At 48.5% G+C, this 15,823-nt stretch overlaps 1 protein-coding gene across 2 annotated transcripts; it reads left to right on the top strand.

Annotated features, from left to right (window-relative positions):
• The first annotated feature begins 1,722 nt into the window (after positions 1-1,722).
• On the top strand, positions 1,723-12,008 carry BOLA3 (bolA family member 3). Of its 2 annotated transcripts, none has more exons than XM_059942797.1 (4): positions 1,723-1,830; positions 4,010-4,133; positions 6,246-6,334; positions 11,763-12,008. In XM_059942797.1, exons 1-4 carry the CDS (start codon positions 1,777-1,779, stop codon positions 11,826-11,828), a joined length of 333 nt encoding a protein of 110 aa, XP_059798780.1. In that variant the 5' UTR covers positions 1,723-1,776; the 3' UTR covers positions 11,829-12,008. The 2 variants fall into 2 exon arrangements, with proteins under 2 accessions (XP_059798780.1, XP_059798781.1); XM_059942798.1 differs by having other exon boundaries at positions 4,010-4,109.
• Positions 12,009-15,823: the final 3,815 nt, after the last annotated feature.

Below are 15,823 nucleotides of genomic sequence, written 5' to 3' on the forward strand. Positions count from 1 at the left end.
ATCCAAGTGCAACACTGAACATGTTGATTGTATAAGCCAGAATGCAATACGAAAAAGAGCTGGTACATCCTTCAGTGTATACCAGACCACATGCTGCAAATATCCTATGAGAGAAAGGGCTTGGCTGAATTTTGGCTTGTGATATCTATCTGAAGTATTCCAGCAGTGGGGCAGATTTGCTGATAATCATACTGAAACCGCAGAAATGTGTCTCGGGGCTCCAAGGAGCTCTGGTTCTTTATGGCTCAGTGCAGAAAGAATGCAGCAAGAGGCAAAGTGATAGATAAGTGATTTATTAGAATAGGATGCTTGTGAGGTTTACAAGCAGCCGGCAAGAGGGTGCTGCCCCGAGAGCTTAGTGGGCTACAGTTCTATGATCAAAGGAGAAGTGGGGAGGGGGAGAAGACCACCACCTTCCTCATTCTTCAGTAGATGTCAGGCTTCCATCATCAGTTCATCCTCCATGTCAGGTGGGGGAGTTTTCTTGTCCCTACATGGTCAAACTGGGACTGCTGTGGCACAATGGAAATGAGCAAAAAGGCAGTAACATATACTAAAATGTGATAAATCATCTCAGGTTTCAGTATAATGTCACCTTTTCCTTATATTACTGTTTTCAGTGCATGCAGAGAAGTATGTCTTAGGCATCATCAACTTCCTGAACTTACTGGGTAGGATGTGGGTCTCATTACACCATTGTTTTATTGTTTTGGGGCATGTCTCATGCTTCTGTTGCATGGTTTTGTTGCTAGGCAAGCCTGCTTGGTTTTGTGATTAAGCAAACCTACTTTCTTGGGTGATCGTTAACTTACAGGGGTCTTCTATAGTTTTTTCTTTACTTATGATTCCTCAGTGGGATTAACTATTTAATCACCCACTTTGTCCCTTTACTCAGTCCCTATCAATACCGGTCCCTGATGGTGTCAGTTTCCACTGCATTGTGAAGAATCCAAGGTCTGTGTCTCCAGCAGCATCTCTGCTGGGCCGTGTCCTGCAGGCACCTTAGACTCAGACAGATCCAAAACTGAGTTAGTCGACTGCCTTCACCCGAAACCTAGTTCTCCTCTACTCATTTCATTGTCCAAGCCAGAACCCTGAGAGTCCTCCCTGCCGCCTTCATCCCTTCATCCGCCAATCCGGTCACTGCAGTCCATCCACCTCCCAGGTGTCTCAGTCCACTCCTCCCATCCCTGCTGCTGCTGCTGCTGCTGTAGTTCGGGCCTCAAGTCTCACTTGGACCATTGCAATAGCCTTGGGACTTCTGTCCTCGTCTCCAATTTCAGCCTCCTTCTGTCCCCGCTCCTTGCAGGAGCGAGTGATCTTTCTAAAACGCGAATCTGAAAACGACTCCCCTGCTTAAAATCCTCTCCTGGTTCCCTCCTGGAGGGAGAAACCCAAGCTCCTCAGTTTAGCAGCAAGTTTTCGGGTGGGGAGTTGGAATGGAGGCGTTCCACCTAGGGCACCAGGGTCCTTGGGACGAGGGAAAGTCCTGCAGGACCGAGCACCTAGCACCGGCTTCTAGGCAGAGGAGGAAGGACCCGCTGGGGGCGAGGCTTGGGAGGCAGGAGAAGCCGGGCGAGAGCCAGGGCAGGGGGCGGGGCCCTGGGCGTGGGGGGTGGCGTGGGCGGGGCGGCGCGGCCCCGGGCGTGCGGGGGCGGCTCGCGGCCTCCGGACGGCAGGGGGCGACCTAGCCCGTGGCGGCGGCGGCTCTGGTCCCAGGCTCCGCGTCTTTTGGGCGACAAAGCGACCTCAGACGGTGGGCCGCGTCGGCCGGGCATGGCGGCGTGGAGCCCGGCCGCGGCAGCGCCTCTGCTCCGCGGGACCCGCCGGGTGAGCGCGGGCGGGGACCGGGCTGCTCTCCCCTGGGCGGGAGCTGCGCTGGGACCACGGAGCCGGCCGCGGCCGCGGCTGGGGAACTGGTCCACAGAGGGCGGCGCGCCGGGCCCAGGGCCTGCCCTTCATTTCTCTCCTTCACTCACTCGTTGGTTCGTTCATTTAGTGGGCCCGACTACGGGCACTGGGAGAAGTGTCAGGCCCGGCGCGTGCTGGGGAAGCTCCCGAACGGGGTGGGGGTTGAGGCCGAGGGGAATAGATACATAAACAGTCATAATACAGCGGGCACGGAAAAAGCAATGTTGATTTACTGAGCCGAAGACATGGGACTCATAACCCGGAGTCGCGGCGTGCGTGCCGGGGACTGTTGGCTGGGTCAGAGCTCCGGAAAGTCCGCCTGGCTTCTGTGACCTTGACCCTCCCCAAATCCCATACTCCCGGGGTAGGAAGCCAGCAGAGGGCACTCACCACGCGCCCTGCTAATTTTCTCTCCCCCCTTTCTGATTCATTCTTTCCTCACTTCATCCACTTCTTTCGCTTTCCTCTCACATTCCTCCTTCTCTTGGACCTGCCTCCCCCAAGCATGAAGGGCACTTCTGCTGGTGACTTTCAGAGTGGACAGTCGGCTTTCCGGGGATTTTGTCAGTAGATTACTGGTTTAAAGGCGCTCGCTGCCTGCAGATCAGCTGAGATGAGGAAAAGGCTTCTCCCAAGGAGTCAGCAGTGCTAACCACCCTCACTCCTTAGTGATTGCCGCTTCTGCCTGCCACCTGGCTACCCTCTGCCTTTGCCCCCCAGGGCACTGTCTTCAGAGGAGGTCCCATTCCCCCCCGCCCCCCAGTCTTACCCAGGCCCACAACTTAAGATTCTGTCCCTCTGTACATCACTCACACAGCCTCCCTCCAGATCTTTCTCCTGACCTGCATTTCAGTTGCCTGCTAGAATCAGGACTTCTTTGCAGGTGCCCAGTACATATGCCCTGAATCGTGTGGTTCTTCCCCTGCTCATTCATTCATTCACTCATTCATCCATAACCCAAGTCCTCCTGAGGGTCTGCCCTGGGTCAGCTCTGGAAGACTGCAGTAACAAGACAGACTCAGTCTTGGCCTCTAAGACCAGTTGGTGAAAGAGTCAGTGCACAGGGCATTTTAAGGAAGGAGCTCTGAGGTTCTATAACCCAGGACCCTGCTCTGGGCCGTCAGAAAAGGCCTGAGGATGGGCAGGACTGAGGAGGTGAAGGGATGTTACCGTCAGCACCAGCACTTGATGAACAGCGCTCCACCCGCCTTCCTCCTCCAGTTAGGGATGCTTGGTACTACTCCCTTTGTAATGATACTGTTATCTGGGAATCTTTCCTGACTTGCTTCAAAAGGCACTGTTACTTTGGCACCAGGAAGCCTGTCTAACAAAGTCCAAAATCTTTAGCCTGACATTGAAGTCCTGCCATGCTCTATTTTCAGTCTCCCCTTTTAGCATGTGGTCAACACAGCCAAGGAGCTGCCGACATGGTTTTGTGCTGTTTCATCCATAAGGGTTGAGACACATTCCCATCAGAAGCACTGGGTCCTTAGGGTAGCCACTGGGGGAGGGGGGAGTGTTACTGCCAATGGTAAATAATCTAAAAATGTTCTGACTTCAGGTCCTTTAATAGAATTCTGTTTCTTCTCCCAGTAAGAATTGCAAAGGGTAGCTGGCTTATTGAGCAGTAGGTCACAGGGTTACACCCCACTGGAGAGAATGTAGAGTGTTAATCAGGCCTAACGGGTGGGTGGCATTTGGCCCCATCAGTACATGGTCATTGGCGTGCTGGCCTAAGCAGGGCACGCCTGAGCCAGGCTGCCTGGCCTCTCCTGACTCTGCATCTTATTAAGGGATCCAACCTTGGCATATTACTTAGTGCTTCAGGCGCCTCACTTATTAAACCATCATCATGATAGTGTCTCACTAGCATGAGGAGTTAAACATTTGTTGAATTAAGTTGGGGGCCTTGTTATCTCTAGAGTCAAAGTGAGTTATTTACAACTCCACTCCCCCCTCAAAAAAAGTTTATTCTGCATCCTGGAGAGCTTAAATGGACATTGGACACCATGCAGTCCCCCTGACTTAGCCCGGGGCCCAGCCTTGCAGGGGAGGGCAGGGGGGGCCTGCACAGTGACTCTCCTCTGTTCTGTGGCAGCTTCCTCTTCTCCACTGTGCCCAGCGTATGTTTGCCTCGCAGACTGAGGGGGAGCTCAAAGTGACCCAAATTCTCAAAGAAAAGTTTCCTCGAGCTACAGGTATCAAAGTCACTGACATTTCAGGTAAAGTTTTTCTCATCTTTCCCACAGAGTTTGGTAAGATTTTACCCACTGGAGGGGTAGAGGGCAGGGGGCTTGGATGGAACTCGCCATCAGTGGCTTCTCAATACATGTGGCTTTTGGACACATAGACCTTGGCCTCTCCCGCTGGAAGGGTGGAGGTGGGGATGCAGAAACATTGGTGGGGAACTGCAAGGACTTGTGGTTGCCAGCTTGGCCCAGCTCAGATTAGATCCCTCTCAGTCACCCTGGGGCTCAGGTCCACAGCCTTTAATTTGACTTTGAGATGAGCCAGACTTTAATTTCCCCACATTCTTCTGACACCCTAGAATGCCAGAGCTGGAACAGACTCCAGGAAGACGAGCCCAGAGAGGCCTAAGAACCTGCCTAGCCCTTCACAGGGAATAGGCGGCAGAGCCAGGACCCAGGGCAGACTCTGTCCTGAGCCCAATGACCAGCCCCAGCCAGGCCCTGCCTTTCTCAGATGGCCGCTGGCACCTCGAAGTTCAGGCTGACTGTGAGTCAGGAGCAGGCTGGGATATCAGCTTCTGCCCACACCAGACGGGGAAGATAAGGCCTTTATCTAGACACACATGTGGAAGAGCTGGCCAGGGGTGGCATCTCCCACACCCAGACACAGTCTTTGTCACTCTGCATTGCTCGAGGGCTCACTGGCTTCTCTGGGAACGTAACATTTACAAGGATAGGGAGAAAGTTTAGAAAGTAGTTTTATTCTGGACACTATAGGAAATTAACCAATCTAAAGATCTGTTGGAATGGTAGGTTGGGTGAGCCCTCTGCAGGGGTCCCAGGGCAATGCTGAGGTCTTTTTTTTTTTTTTTTTTTTTTTAATTTATTTATTTTTGGCCGCGTTGGGTCTTCATTGCTGTGCGCAGGCTTTCTCTAGTTGCGGCGAGCGCAGGCTACTCTTCGTTGCGGTGGGCGGGCTTCACATTGCAGTGGCTTCTCCTGTTGCAGAGCACGGACTCTAGGTGTGTGGGCTTCAGTAGTTGTGGCTCGTGGGCTCTAGAGCGCAGGCTCAGTAGTTGTGGAGCACGGGCTTAGTTGCTCTGCGGCATGTGGGACCTTCCCGGACCAGGGCTCGAACCTGTGTCCCCTGCATTGGCAGGCAGATTCTTAACCACTGTGCCACCAGGGAAGTCCCATTGCTGAGGTCTTGATGTCACCAGTCCTGTACCTGCCTCAGGCCCAGTTAGGGGAGAGCTGGAACTTGACCTCCAGTCTCACTCTGCCCAGCCCTGGGTAGAGTGCAGAAAGGGGATCAAGGCTAGGAACCTTGGTTTAACCAAAGCTTAGGCTCCTAGAACACATGAGAAAAGCTTAACAAAGCCTACTGAGTTCTTTCTTGCCGCATTGTTTCATGCTAGAGCAGCAGGTTTTATTATCATCAGTCATCAACACTAGCTCTCCAGCCATGTGGAGACAAAGCTCGGGCTGGGGGTGGATGGGTCCACACAAGCTCTGCCTTGAGCGCGTCCCCGGATAGCCACCTCCTCCCTGCTGCAGCCCAGGGGGAAACCCTTAATGCTGCTTGTAGAGCAGGGGTGCTGGAGAGCCCAGCTCCGTGACCAGCATGTTTTCACTGTTTATTGTAATGCTGTGTCCCTGTCTCTCATGCTTCCTTGTTCCTTTTATTTTGGATAGTATTGCACATGGTTTTTGAATCAGATTTTAGTGTGTTTTTGCATTTTTAAAAATACCAATTGCTAGTTCTTTGGGAGATGGAGCCCTGAAATTCAGTCCCTCCCACCTTCTTCCATGGCATTTGCTGGTTTAATAAAAAGAAATAGTTGGAAAACCTACATTTCCTAGGCTTTGCATGTTTTGTGCCTTATCTTTCCTACCCCAGAAGCAAAATTCTGGGCAGTGCAAGTGCCTTACCAAAGGAAGAGCATGTTTTGGATTGAGGCAGCCTGCCAGGAGGAGGACGTGGTCAGATTGTAAGCCATGATCTTCTAACAATCTTAGCAACTTTCTGCTGAATGATAACGTTCAGACCTTCTTTGGATTGTGTGGTACTTACTTCAAGGACATAAGGAACTGTGGCTGCTGTAACTTAATAATTGAAACACTTTCAAATCACATTTATTTCAGGAGGCTGTGGGGCAATGTATGAAATTCAAATCGAATCGGAAGAATTTAAGGAGAAGAGAACTGTCCAGCAGCACCAGATGGTAAATCAGGTCAGTAGAGGCTTTGCCACTGGTCTCCGCATCTGAAAGGGCCTGCAAGTGGGGATGGTATTGTACCACCAGTCCTAGGAAAGAATAATGCAATACCACAATCATGTGAACAGGACTCAGGATCCGAGAAAAACATAAACTGAAACTATCTGGGATCGGATTGTAGGCAAATATGAATTTTATTCAAAATTGAAAACAAGCCGCCCAATAGTTATTTTGCATTTCCCTGTATAGTGCTACCAATGTTTACTGTGTACTGTTATTGTTGCATATTGAATAGTATTTGTAAACACAGGAGTATGAAAATATGTATGTTTTTGTAGATTTGAACATTTTTTTAAGCCTCTTTTAGGACTACTAAAGTAGTCCTAAATTGGGTAAACAGGGATGGCCTGATTGAAAATTGCTCCAGCTGCCCCAGACCTAGTAACAACAGCAAGGGTCTGGAACATCAGATTAAACCAGACTAAGGCCCAACATATTCATTTTCTATGCTTATTTTACTTGGAATTTATTCCAGCCTTGACCCTTGGGCCTATGTCTATAAACTCACCCCATTCAGCCAGTGTGTTTGACATCGTTCTGGAAAGTTGCACTTTGTGAACTAGTTTAACTTTTGTAAAGCACAGCTCTGGTCATGAAAGTCGAGTCCAGGTGTTCCAGACTGCTCTTCCAGGCCTTTCCCCACCCTTCTTGGCCCAGATCCTCCATCTGGGCCCTGCCCATTGGTCTCTCCATGCATCTGGACCTTTGTCCAGATCAGACCTCCTGCCTGAGCTGCCCCTCCCTCACTCCTCTGCCAGGCTCAAATGCTGCTTTCCCACCTGCCCGGCAGGGAATGAATGCCCTCCACCGTCTGACTCCAGCTTTTCTGCCTTGTGTCCTGGATACTTAGGTCCCTGCCGCCATCCCTTGGCCCTGCCAGCCCTTTGTGGTCCGGTTGCTTGTTGGATCCATCTTTGGGTTCCTTGTGGAGTCCACCTTCACTTGGATGTGGGCACGTACAGCCCTAAGGCATGCTGCTGGTCTGACTGGGCAGTCTGGGGTGAAACAGCAACCACTTCTGTCCTCCAGAAGCACTTCTAGCCCCATGTGATCCCAGGGGTTGGAGCCAAGGTAGAAGACAAGGCAGGGAAGACCCAACTGGCCCAGATCATCCCCAACTGGTAGGACTTTGGGTTTTGTTATCAAAACTACTCAGGCTGCCTAGTGCAACTGGGCTCCTGGGGGTGCTGTTAAGTACAGCACATCCCCTGGCCTGAAGCCATGGTTACAAGGATACAGGTTCTGGAGTTGGACTGCCCACATTTCAAATCTGGGCTCTGCTACTTTCTGCTGTGTGACTTTGAGCAAGTTACTTAACCTCCCTGTGCCTCAGTTTCCTAATCTGTAACAGGGAGAGTAATAGGATTTGCCTCAAAGGGCTCTTTTGAGGATTAGTGGTAAAGTCATGAAAAGCACTGAGAACAGTGTCTGACACATGGTAAGTCCTTCATAAATGTCAGCCGCTGTCACCATCATCATCATTGTTACCTATAAATGCTGCGAGGAACCTGCGCCAAGTTCAGGGGACAGCAATTTCCTCCGCTTGGGAGAATATCACCTACATCATCTTGGGCTCAAGGTTTCCTTTGGGCCCTTACTGAACATGTACCTTCCCTGGCCCCATCCTTGCTGGAGAATGTTGCTCACTTGTCTGTCGTTGCCCTGGAAGCAGACTATGCAGGCCAGGCCCAGGTCTTTTCTTTTTCTTTTCTTCTTCTTTTTTTTTTTTTCGTAATTTTTATTTTATATGGGAGCATAGTTGATTAACAATGTTGTATTAGTTTTAGGTGTACAGCAGAGTGATTCACTTATACAACCCAGGTCTGTTTTCTTCACTGCTGTGTCCCCAACACCTAACAAAGGACCTGGTACATAAAACAGCTCAATCAGTATTTGTTGAGAGTTTATAGAGAGTAAGGAGAGCTGGCCTGGGTTTTGTTATTGATTTATAGATAAATTAAATGTTTAATGCCTGAAAGGCTTTCCATTTCAGAGAATTCACCTCCTGGCATTGGTGTACTTTTAACCTGGAGCAGCTACTGCCTGGGTTACCATAGCAGCCGCTTTGCTGGGCCAAGCACTGCTTGTCGTGGGGTGGGTGATGCAGGAGGCAGTGGCAGAGGGTGTCACTGCCATATGCTTTGGGCCAGGCCCCAGCGATGGCAGGATGATGAGGATTCCTTCCCCATCCATCCTGTCCCCACCCTGGGGAGCAGCCACACAGAGGAGAGCAAGCGCCGTGTTCCCTTCTGTGTCGGGTGAGCTGGTCCATCCCAGCTCCGCACGTTACAGTGAGACTGGAGCTTCAGAGTTCTCGCTGGTGAAGATCACGTGAGGTGCTGGCCAAACGTGCCCGCCTTGTGCTGGCATGGGGAAGGCGTTTGGTAAATAGCAGTTGCCCTCTCCCTTTCTCTGCCCTCTTTCCTGTCTGTTGTCCATCATCCTTCCCGAAGGGTGCCTCTGCCCTTGTTCTCCTACTCAGAACCCTCCCGTGGGCACCCTGGTTGCCCATGGAGCCCGGTCCCACCCTCATCTGGGATTTCCGATCCTCTGTGTGATCGGCCTCAGTCTCCCCTCCGTGGGCCTGACTCAAAGTCAGGCTTTTCCTGGTGAATTGCAGCAGGTTCCCAGCCTTTCCTCACCTGCTCTCCTGGGCCCGGTGCCCTGTGCCTCTCTGCCTGTTGCACCTCCCGCGGTCCCGCTCCTGGGCTACCTCCTCCACAAACGGCCAGTGCAGTAGCAAATGCTTCTTCCTACCAGTACCCGTAGCAGTGCTGAGCTGGCTTGTGGTCTGGCAGCATCCATCACTGTCTGTGCTGAATCCATTTCTTGTGGGCTTGAGTTACTTTCCTTACCTTTTTTATCATTTTCCCATGCCTTTTTCATTTGTGTCCCCAGCACCCAGCATAATGCCATAGGCATAGCGGGTGCTGAAAAATGTTTACCTATTCTACATCGTATAAACTGTGGGACTTTGGCCAAGTCATTTCCCCACTAGGGCCTCAGTTTCCTGACCTATTTAAAGTGACCCAAGTGATCTCTAAGGCCCTCTGTAGCTGTAAGATCCTGTGACCTGTGTTGGGGAGCCCTCTGAGGGCTGCAAGAGAGTGGGGAGAAGGCCCTGGAAGGGGAAGTGCACAGGGCTTAGGGATCAAAGCCTGGATGGTTTCTCTGTCCAGGGTCTTTCATGTGAAGCTGTGACTGGGCCCTCATTTAGCCACAGAGGCTTTAAGAATTGTGGCCGAGACACAGGGACAGCCTCTAGGGAACATTCCATGCCTGCAGAAAGCAGAGAGCATGTGGCTCAGGGCACTGTGTTTCCCTCTTGCAGCAGTGACATGAGGCTTTTTTTTCCAGGGGCATTTCTGCTTATCTGCAGAGCTGAGGGGCTTATTGTGAATATGGAGGTGGTGGGGCAGCTCATTGGCTCCCAACACAACCACAGCTCCTGGCATCAGGGGTGGCCAGGATGTCAGGATTCCCTGGGTTCAGATTCTATCTCACTTGCTGTTGCTCACTTGCTGACTTTGGACAGGGATAAACTCTATTTCTTTTTTTATCAAAGATGGAGATAGGACTAGATTATCTCTAAGGATCCTTCTGACTCAATAAACTTGACCACATGTGTTAGTATTCTCTTTGTTGTAAGTGGCAGAGACAAAGTTAAAACGAGCATTAGCAAACAAAGGTAATTAATTGGCCCATGTAATGAAATTATCTAGATTCAGGGTCTTAAGTTCATCTGCTTGTTCTTTCATATTCTCTTTTTCTGAGCTTCCAGTTTCTGTATGTTGGCCTCATTTTCTCCTACTGGAGATGGGCTTTCTCTTCTTGGTGGGAAACAGGACTCCAAGTTGCCTCCAAGCGACAGTATTCCAGTATGCAGGCATACCTCAGAGATATTGCAGGCTTGGTTCCAGACCATGATGATAAATCAAGCACATGAATTTTTTTGGTTTCCCAGTGTATATAAAAGTTATGCTTACACTATATTTTATCTATCAAGTGTGCAGTAGCATTATGTCTAAAAAAAAAAATCTACATATCTTAATTTTAAAATACTTTGCTAAAAAATGCTAATCATCATCTGATAATACAGGGATGCCACAAACCTTCAGTTTGTGAAAAAACACAATATCTGCAAAATACAGTAAAGCAAAGTGCAATAAGACAAGGTATATCTGTGGTGACCAAGAGAGAAGGCTCTACACTGAAAAATCCCAGGGAAGACTCTGATTGACCCAGTTTGAGTCATGTGCCTCCCCTGGACCAGTCAGGCTGGTCCAGGGGCACATAGCTACCTCAGTACAGGTCAATTGGTAGTCCCACCAGCAGTACACAATTAAAGTGGAAAGGGAGAAGGGAGATTGCTGGATAGACTGGAAAAAAATGTCTACCCCACTGTGGTGTCTTGGGCCTAGTATAAAAGGACTTAGACTCCCATGCCTCATTCAGGTCCTGTAGTTTGTCTCCTGGTACTTCAGGAGCTAAATATCTATTTGATTGTGGTTGCCCATTTACACTTGGGCCCTGACATCATTTGTAGCCTTAAGCAAATCTCGTAATTTACAACTTTATTTTCTGATTTAGAGTAAAATTGGGGAATTGGTGCTGATTAGTGTGGTTTTATCTTTTTATTTAAAAAAAAATTTTTTTTTACATGAAGCTCTATATTTTCTTTTATTCAAGTAATTTTTTAAAATTTTGGCCATGCTGCTCAGCTTGTGGAATCTCAGTTCCCCAACCAGGGATTGAACCCAGGCCTCCGCAGTGAAAGCGTGGAATCCTAACCACTAGACCACCAGGGAACTCCCAGTGTGGTTTTAAAGAACAGCTATTCTTTGCTCAAAATAGCGAAACACAAAAAACAGCCTGAAAGTTCTTCATTAGGGGACAGGCTAAAAAGTTATGATACATATAATGGAATGCTATGCTGATACAAAAAAGAATGAGGGTGTGCTTTATGCCTGATATGGAAAGATCCCCAGTGTTAGGGAAAAAGAGAGTGCAGAACAATGTGTTTGAAATACTATCATTTGTGTTTTAAAAAGGTATTGGGATGGAATATATATTCATATTAGTTTGAATATGCATTTTTAAATCCTTGCAAAGATGCACATGAAAATACCAACAGTTCTCTATTTGGTTTGGAGGTGGAAACTGGGGGACAGTTGTGGGAGGGAGACTTTACTGCATGCCTTTTATGCCTTTTGATTTTTGAGCCAGCTTAAATACTGATTCTAAAAAAAAAAGGAAACATTGTTTAAAGAAAGTGTGTGCAAAGTTTCCTACAGAGATAGAGCTATATAAAAATACTCCCATAGAGACTTACTGTAATCAGTGTCAAATACAAAACAATGATGATGCTCTTTTGCTTCCTTAGGCACTAAAAGAAGAAATCAAAGGTATGCACGGATTGCGGATATTTACCTCTGTCCCCAAACACTGACCACGCCCTGGCTGCGTAGATGTTGCTGCTGAAAGCTTGGATGTATCTTATTGCCACCATTCTTTCCTAGGCATATGACAAAAAATTTATCTATTTTGTTCATGGACATTTCCATATTTTAATTATAGAAGAATATGGTATCTATTTAGATGTTAATTAAAGGCAACAGACAACTAAAAATTTTTTCATTACAAAAATATTTATTTAATCCTGCTCTGTGCTAGGCAACATTCTTCTTCTTTTTTTTTTTAATATTTATTTATTTATTTGTGCTGGGTCTTAGTTGCAGCAGGGGGGCTCCTTAGTTGCGGCTCACCAGCTCCTTAGTTGCACCACGTGGGCTCCTTAGTTGCAGCTTGAGGGCTCCTTAGTTGTGGCATGCGAACTCTTAGTTGTGGTATGCATGTGGGATCTAGTTCCCCAACCAGGGATTGAACCCGGGCCCCCTGCATTGGGAGCGAGGAGTCTTATCCACTGCGCCACCAGGGAAGTCCTGGCAACATTCTTAATATGGGGATAATGTAATTAATAAGCAGACCAAGAAAGACTATATGAAATTTTTGAAGAGTCATGAGTAATGCTTTTAGTTCCTTTATTTCAGAAGCATGTCCTTTTGTTCAAAGTGGTCTTGTCTTTGAACAGTTCTGTCCTGATGCTAGAGGCAGAATGGGGTGCCAGCTTCCTTGTCTTGTCAAGAAACTTTGTTTCTTCTCCTCTGTGAAACTGCTCAGGTCCCTTAATTTTACCAAAAAGAAAAGAAAAGACCCTTTGGTTTTGCTCTTCCCTTAGTTCACCACTCTGTTTCCCTTTCCCTCCAAACTTCTTACAAGAATGATCTTGGACCCTCAAGTTTCTTACTTCCTGGAGTGAACTCTGAGGAGTGTGGGCTGCCTGGATCAGGGTCTTCTTCACGTTTGAAGATCCCCCACCCTTTGCATGTTGGTGGGAGGTTGAGCCCACCTCCAGTGTCAGAAGCTGAAAAGGCTTGCTTTCCTAGCTCCTTGGCAAACAAGGCACAGGCAGATGATCTAGACTCAGCCAGATGGATCTGCCTTGAACTTTGCATTGGGAGCAAGTGACGCTGAGAAGCAGGGCAGTGGCGTATCCATTTTGGTAGCTGTGGCAGCAATATCCAGTGTTCTGGGAGGTGTCAGTGTTATAGGCCACTGTCTCTGGAGTCCATGACGGTTGGTAGTCACTGTGTCTGCAACATGATCTGGGCTCTGGCCAGTTTTCCTCTTCCAGCCCATTTTCAGAAGCTGCTTCGTCAGTGTTCCCAGAAATTCTATGATTATCCCCATATCCTTTCACTAAATTCTTTTCTGCTCACATCGGCCTGGTCAGTATCTGTTGCTTACAACCGAGAGCCCCGATGGGTTCACCCGCCCCTCACAGTGTGGCTCCTGCCCTCCTGCTCCCATCTCTCCACTGGACAGCTTTCTGAGAAATCACATCCACTGCCTCTCTCAGTCCTCCACATGACCTGTCACCATAGCGATTGCAGGTTGACCATCCACTCCTTCCTCAAACTCCTCCTTTGTGTTTCATGGAACTGACCACCAGAGAAATCACTGGTCACTATTAGTTCTTAAGATCCCTCTCACCTCCCTAAGAAATAAAAGTATGTAGGTAAAACAACCTTGAGCCCCAGAGCTTTGGAGCAGCACAAATTTTAAATACTCTGTTCACATACGGTGCCCTCATTTTTTGGTTTAAAATTATTCTCTAACCCCACAGTGTGGGGGAGGGATTGGTGTCCTGCCAAGGCAGAACTGCCTTTTACATGGAATAGATTCACTAAGTTGTATCAGAGTTGAAAAGACAGGATAAAACAGAACTCCTGAGGCCCCAGGGCACCTCCGAAAGACCTAGACACCCCAGAGGACAGCTTTTAGTTGGTATAGTGAGGAAACACCTAAGTCCCAGAGGCAAGAAGAAGGCAGTGGTCAGCGAGAACAGAAAGACCACAGAATTAGATACATGTTGATTACTTGTGTGGAGCCTAATTGTCCTCCTCTTGAGGGTGGGCTGGACATAGTGATCTGCTTCTAAAGAACAGATTAAAGTGGAAGTGACAGTGTGCAGCTTCAGAGACTAGGTCATAAAAGGCACTGTGGCTTCCTCCTTGCTCTCTTGGATTGCTTGCTCTGGGGGAAGGTAGCTGCCATGTTGTGAGGACACTCAAGCAGCCTGTGGAGAGGTCCATGTGGTGAGGAGCCAAGGTCTCGTACCAACAGCCAATGAAGTAGGCCTGCCAGCAGCCCATAGAGAACTGAGCCTTCTGCCAAGACAAGAGCCATTCATCTTGGAAGTGGATCCTTCCAAGTCTGTCACAGCCAAGCCTTCAGAGAACTGTAGCCCCAGCTGACACCTTGACTGCAAATGGCTGGAACCACTCAGCTAGGCTACTCCTCAATTCCTGACCAATAGAAACTGTGAGGTAATAAATGTTTGTTGTTTCCAGCCACGGAATTCTGGGGTGAATTTTTATGCAGCAATAGATAACTGATACACTTGTGCATTACTAGGAGGACACTGGAGATTACACATATTGAAGGAAGGGTTGAAGAGCCAAACAGCAGAAAGGACAGGGTTACAGCTAAATGTCAGGAACATGAACACCACTGCCACTGGGGCTCCTTGCCTCTCCTGTCTGCTTCTCTTTGCAGATCAGCTTTATTGTCTCCTACTGTAAATCAGCATTCACCACATGCTGCCAGTGTACAACCGACTATACTGCCAGTAGCTCTTAATTTTTATATCTTAATGTGCAGATCATGAGGACAGACTGTCCTTCCAACTTCCACTTCAAAGGGTGCCAGGGAGGGCCTTTGATCGGCCTGTCATGAATCAGGAGCCACCTGGAGTCCAGGAGTCACAGTACACTGCAGCCTCTCTCTGGACTCTGGTTTGGAGTGGAGGGAGGAACAACTGCCAAAAGAAGTAGGGGTTCTATTCTCCAAAGCAGAGACTGGGGACGAAACAACAGGAATTCTCAACTGGAGGAAAAGGTGAGTGGGAGAATAGGAAGAAAAGGCCTCATAGGAGTGTGGGGACACTAGAGAAACTGGGACTCTTGCCTCTGCTTCATCACATCCCCCACCCCAGAGGACTCTTCAGACCCAGTGAAATGTGTCAGTCCCACCACTTCACATGTCTGCTCCCAAATATGGCAAGAAGAACTTTTTAAAGTACCCCCCCCCCTGCACCCTGTGAAACACACACACATATACAGTTGTTCTTGCCCACAAATTAAAAGGCAAGTTGGGAGAGGAATAACAGGGTTTCTTTTTCAGTTGACTGAATAAGAAGAAATTGTTTCATGTTAGCAGCCACAGTACATACATTGCATCTGATACAGCCAACTCCTAGAGTTTAAGTGCTACTTACGGAAACTGCTGAATTAACATGAGACATTTTCTAAGTCAAGGGCCCTTTTGAAGACAATGTGCAGTTTTCCAGTGGAAAATCCAAAGCATCCTAGGGTAGGTGATTGCTAACTAGGCAAGTCAACCTAAGTAAGAGACACTGCCGGGTCCCAGGCCTGTTTTGTTCCATGGGTTCCTGTGGTGCCCCTCTCACCCCTGATGAGAGCACCCAACTAGCAGTTGTGGGACAGGCTGGCCTGCAACCTGGGAGGGGATTGGGGCCACAAAGCCCCCCCCAGACAATGGCAGTGAATCAATAGATTCAATTTCCTTTCATGGGAATCCAAACTGGAAAGGGTAAATGACCAAAGGACAGATAATGGCTGGTGGAAAGCTCTGGGAAAACAAATCTGGTTCAAATCGGGAAATACGGAGAGAATCAGTCAAGGAGAAGCAGAAGTTGAAAAAAAAACGGCCTGGGAGCTGTCATGAGGGGCACTGGCAAGTCCGAGTTAAGAGAAAGTCAGCGCTAGGAAATAAAGAGCGATTCTCAACCTACTGCAAATCAGAACTACCTCGGGTATTTTAAAAATCCCCATACCTGGTCCCTCCCAGCTCTAAGAGACC

Source organism: Balaenoptera ricei, chromosome 13 (assembly GCF_028023285.1).
Source record: "Balaenoptera ricei isolate mBalRic1 chromosome 13, mBalRic1.hap2, whole genome shotgun sequence".
Classification (NCBI taxonomy): Eukaryota; Metazoa; Chordata; class Mammalia; order Artiodactyla; family Balaenopteridae; genus Balaenoptera; species Balaenoptera ricei.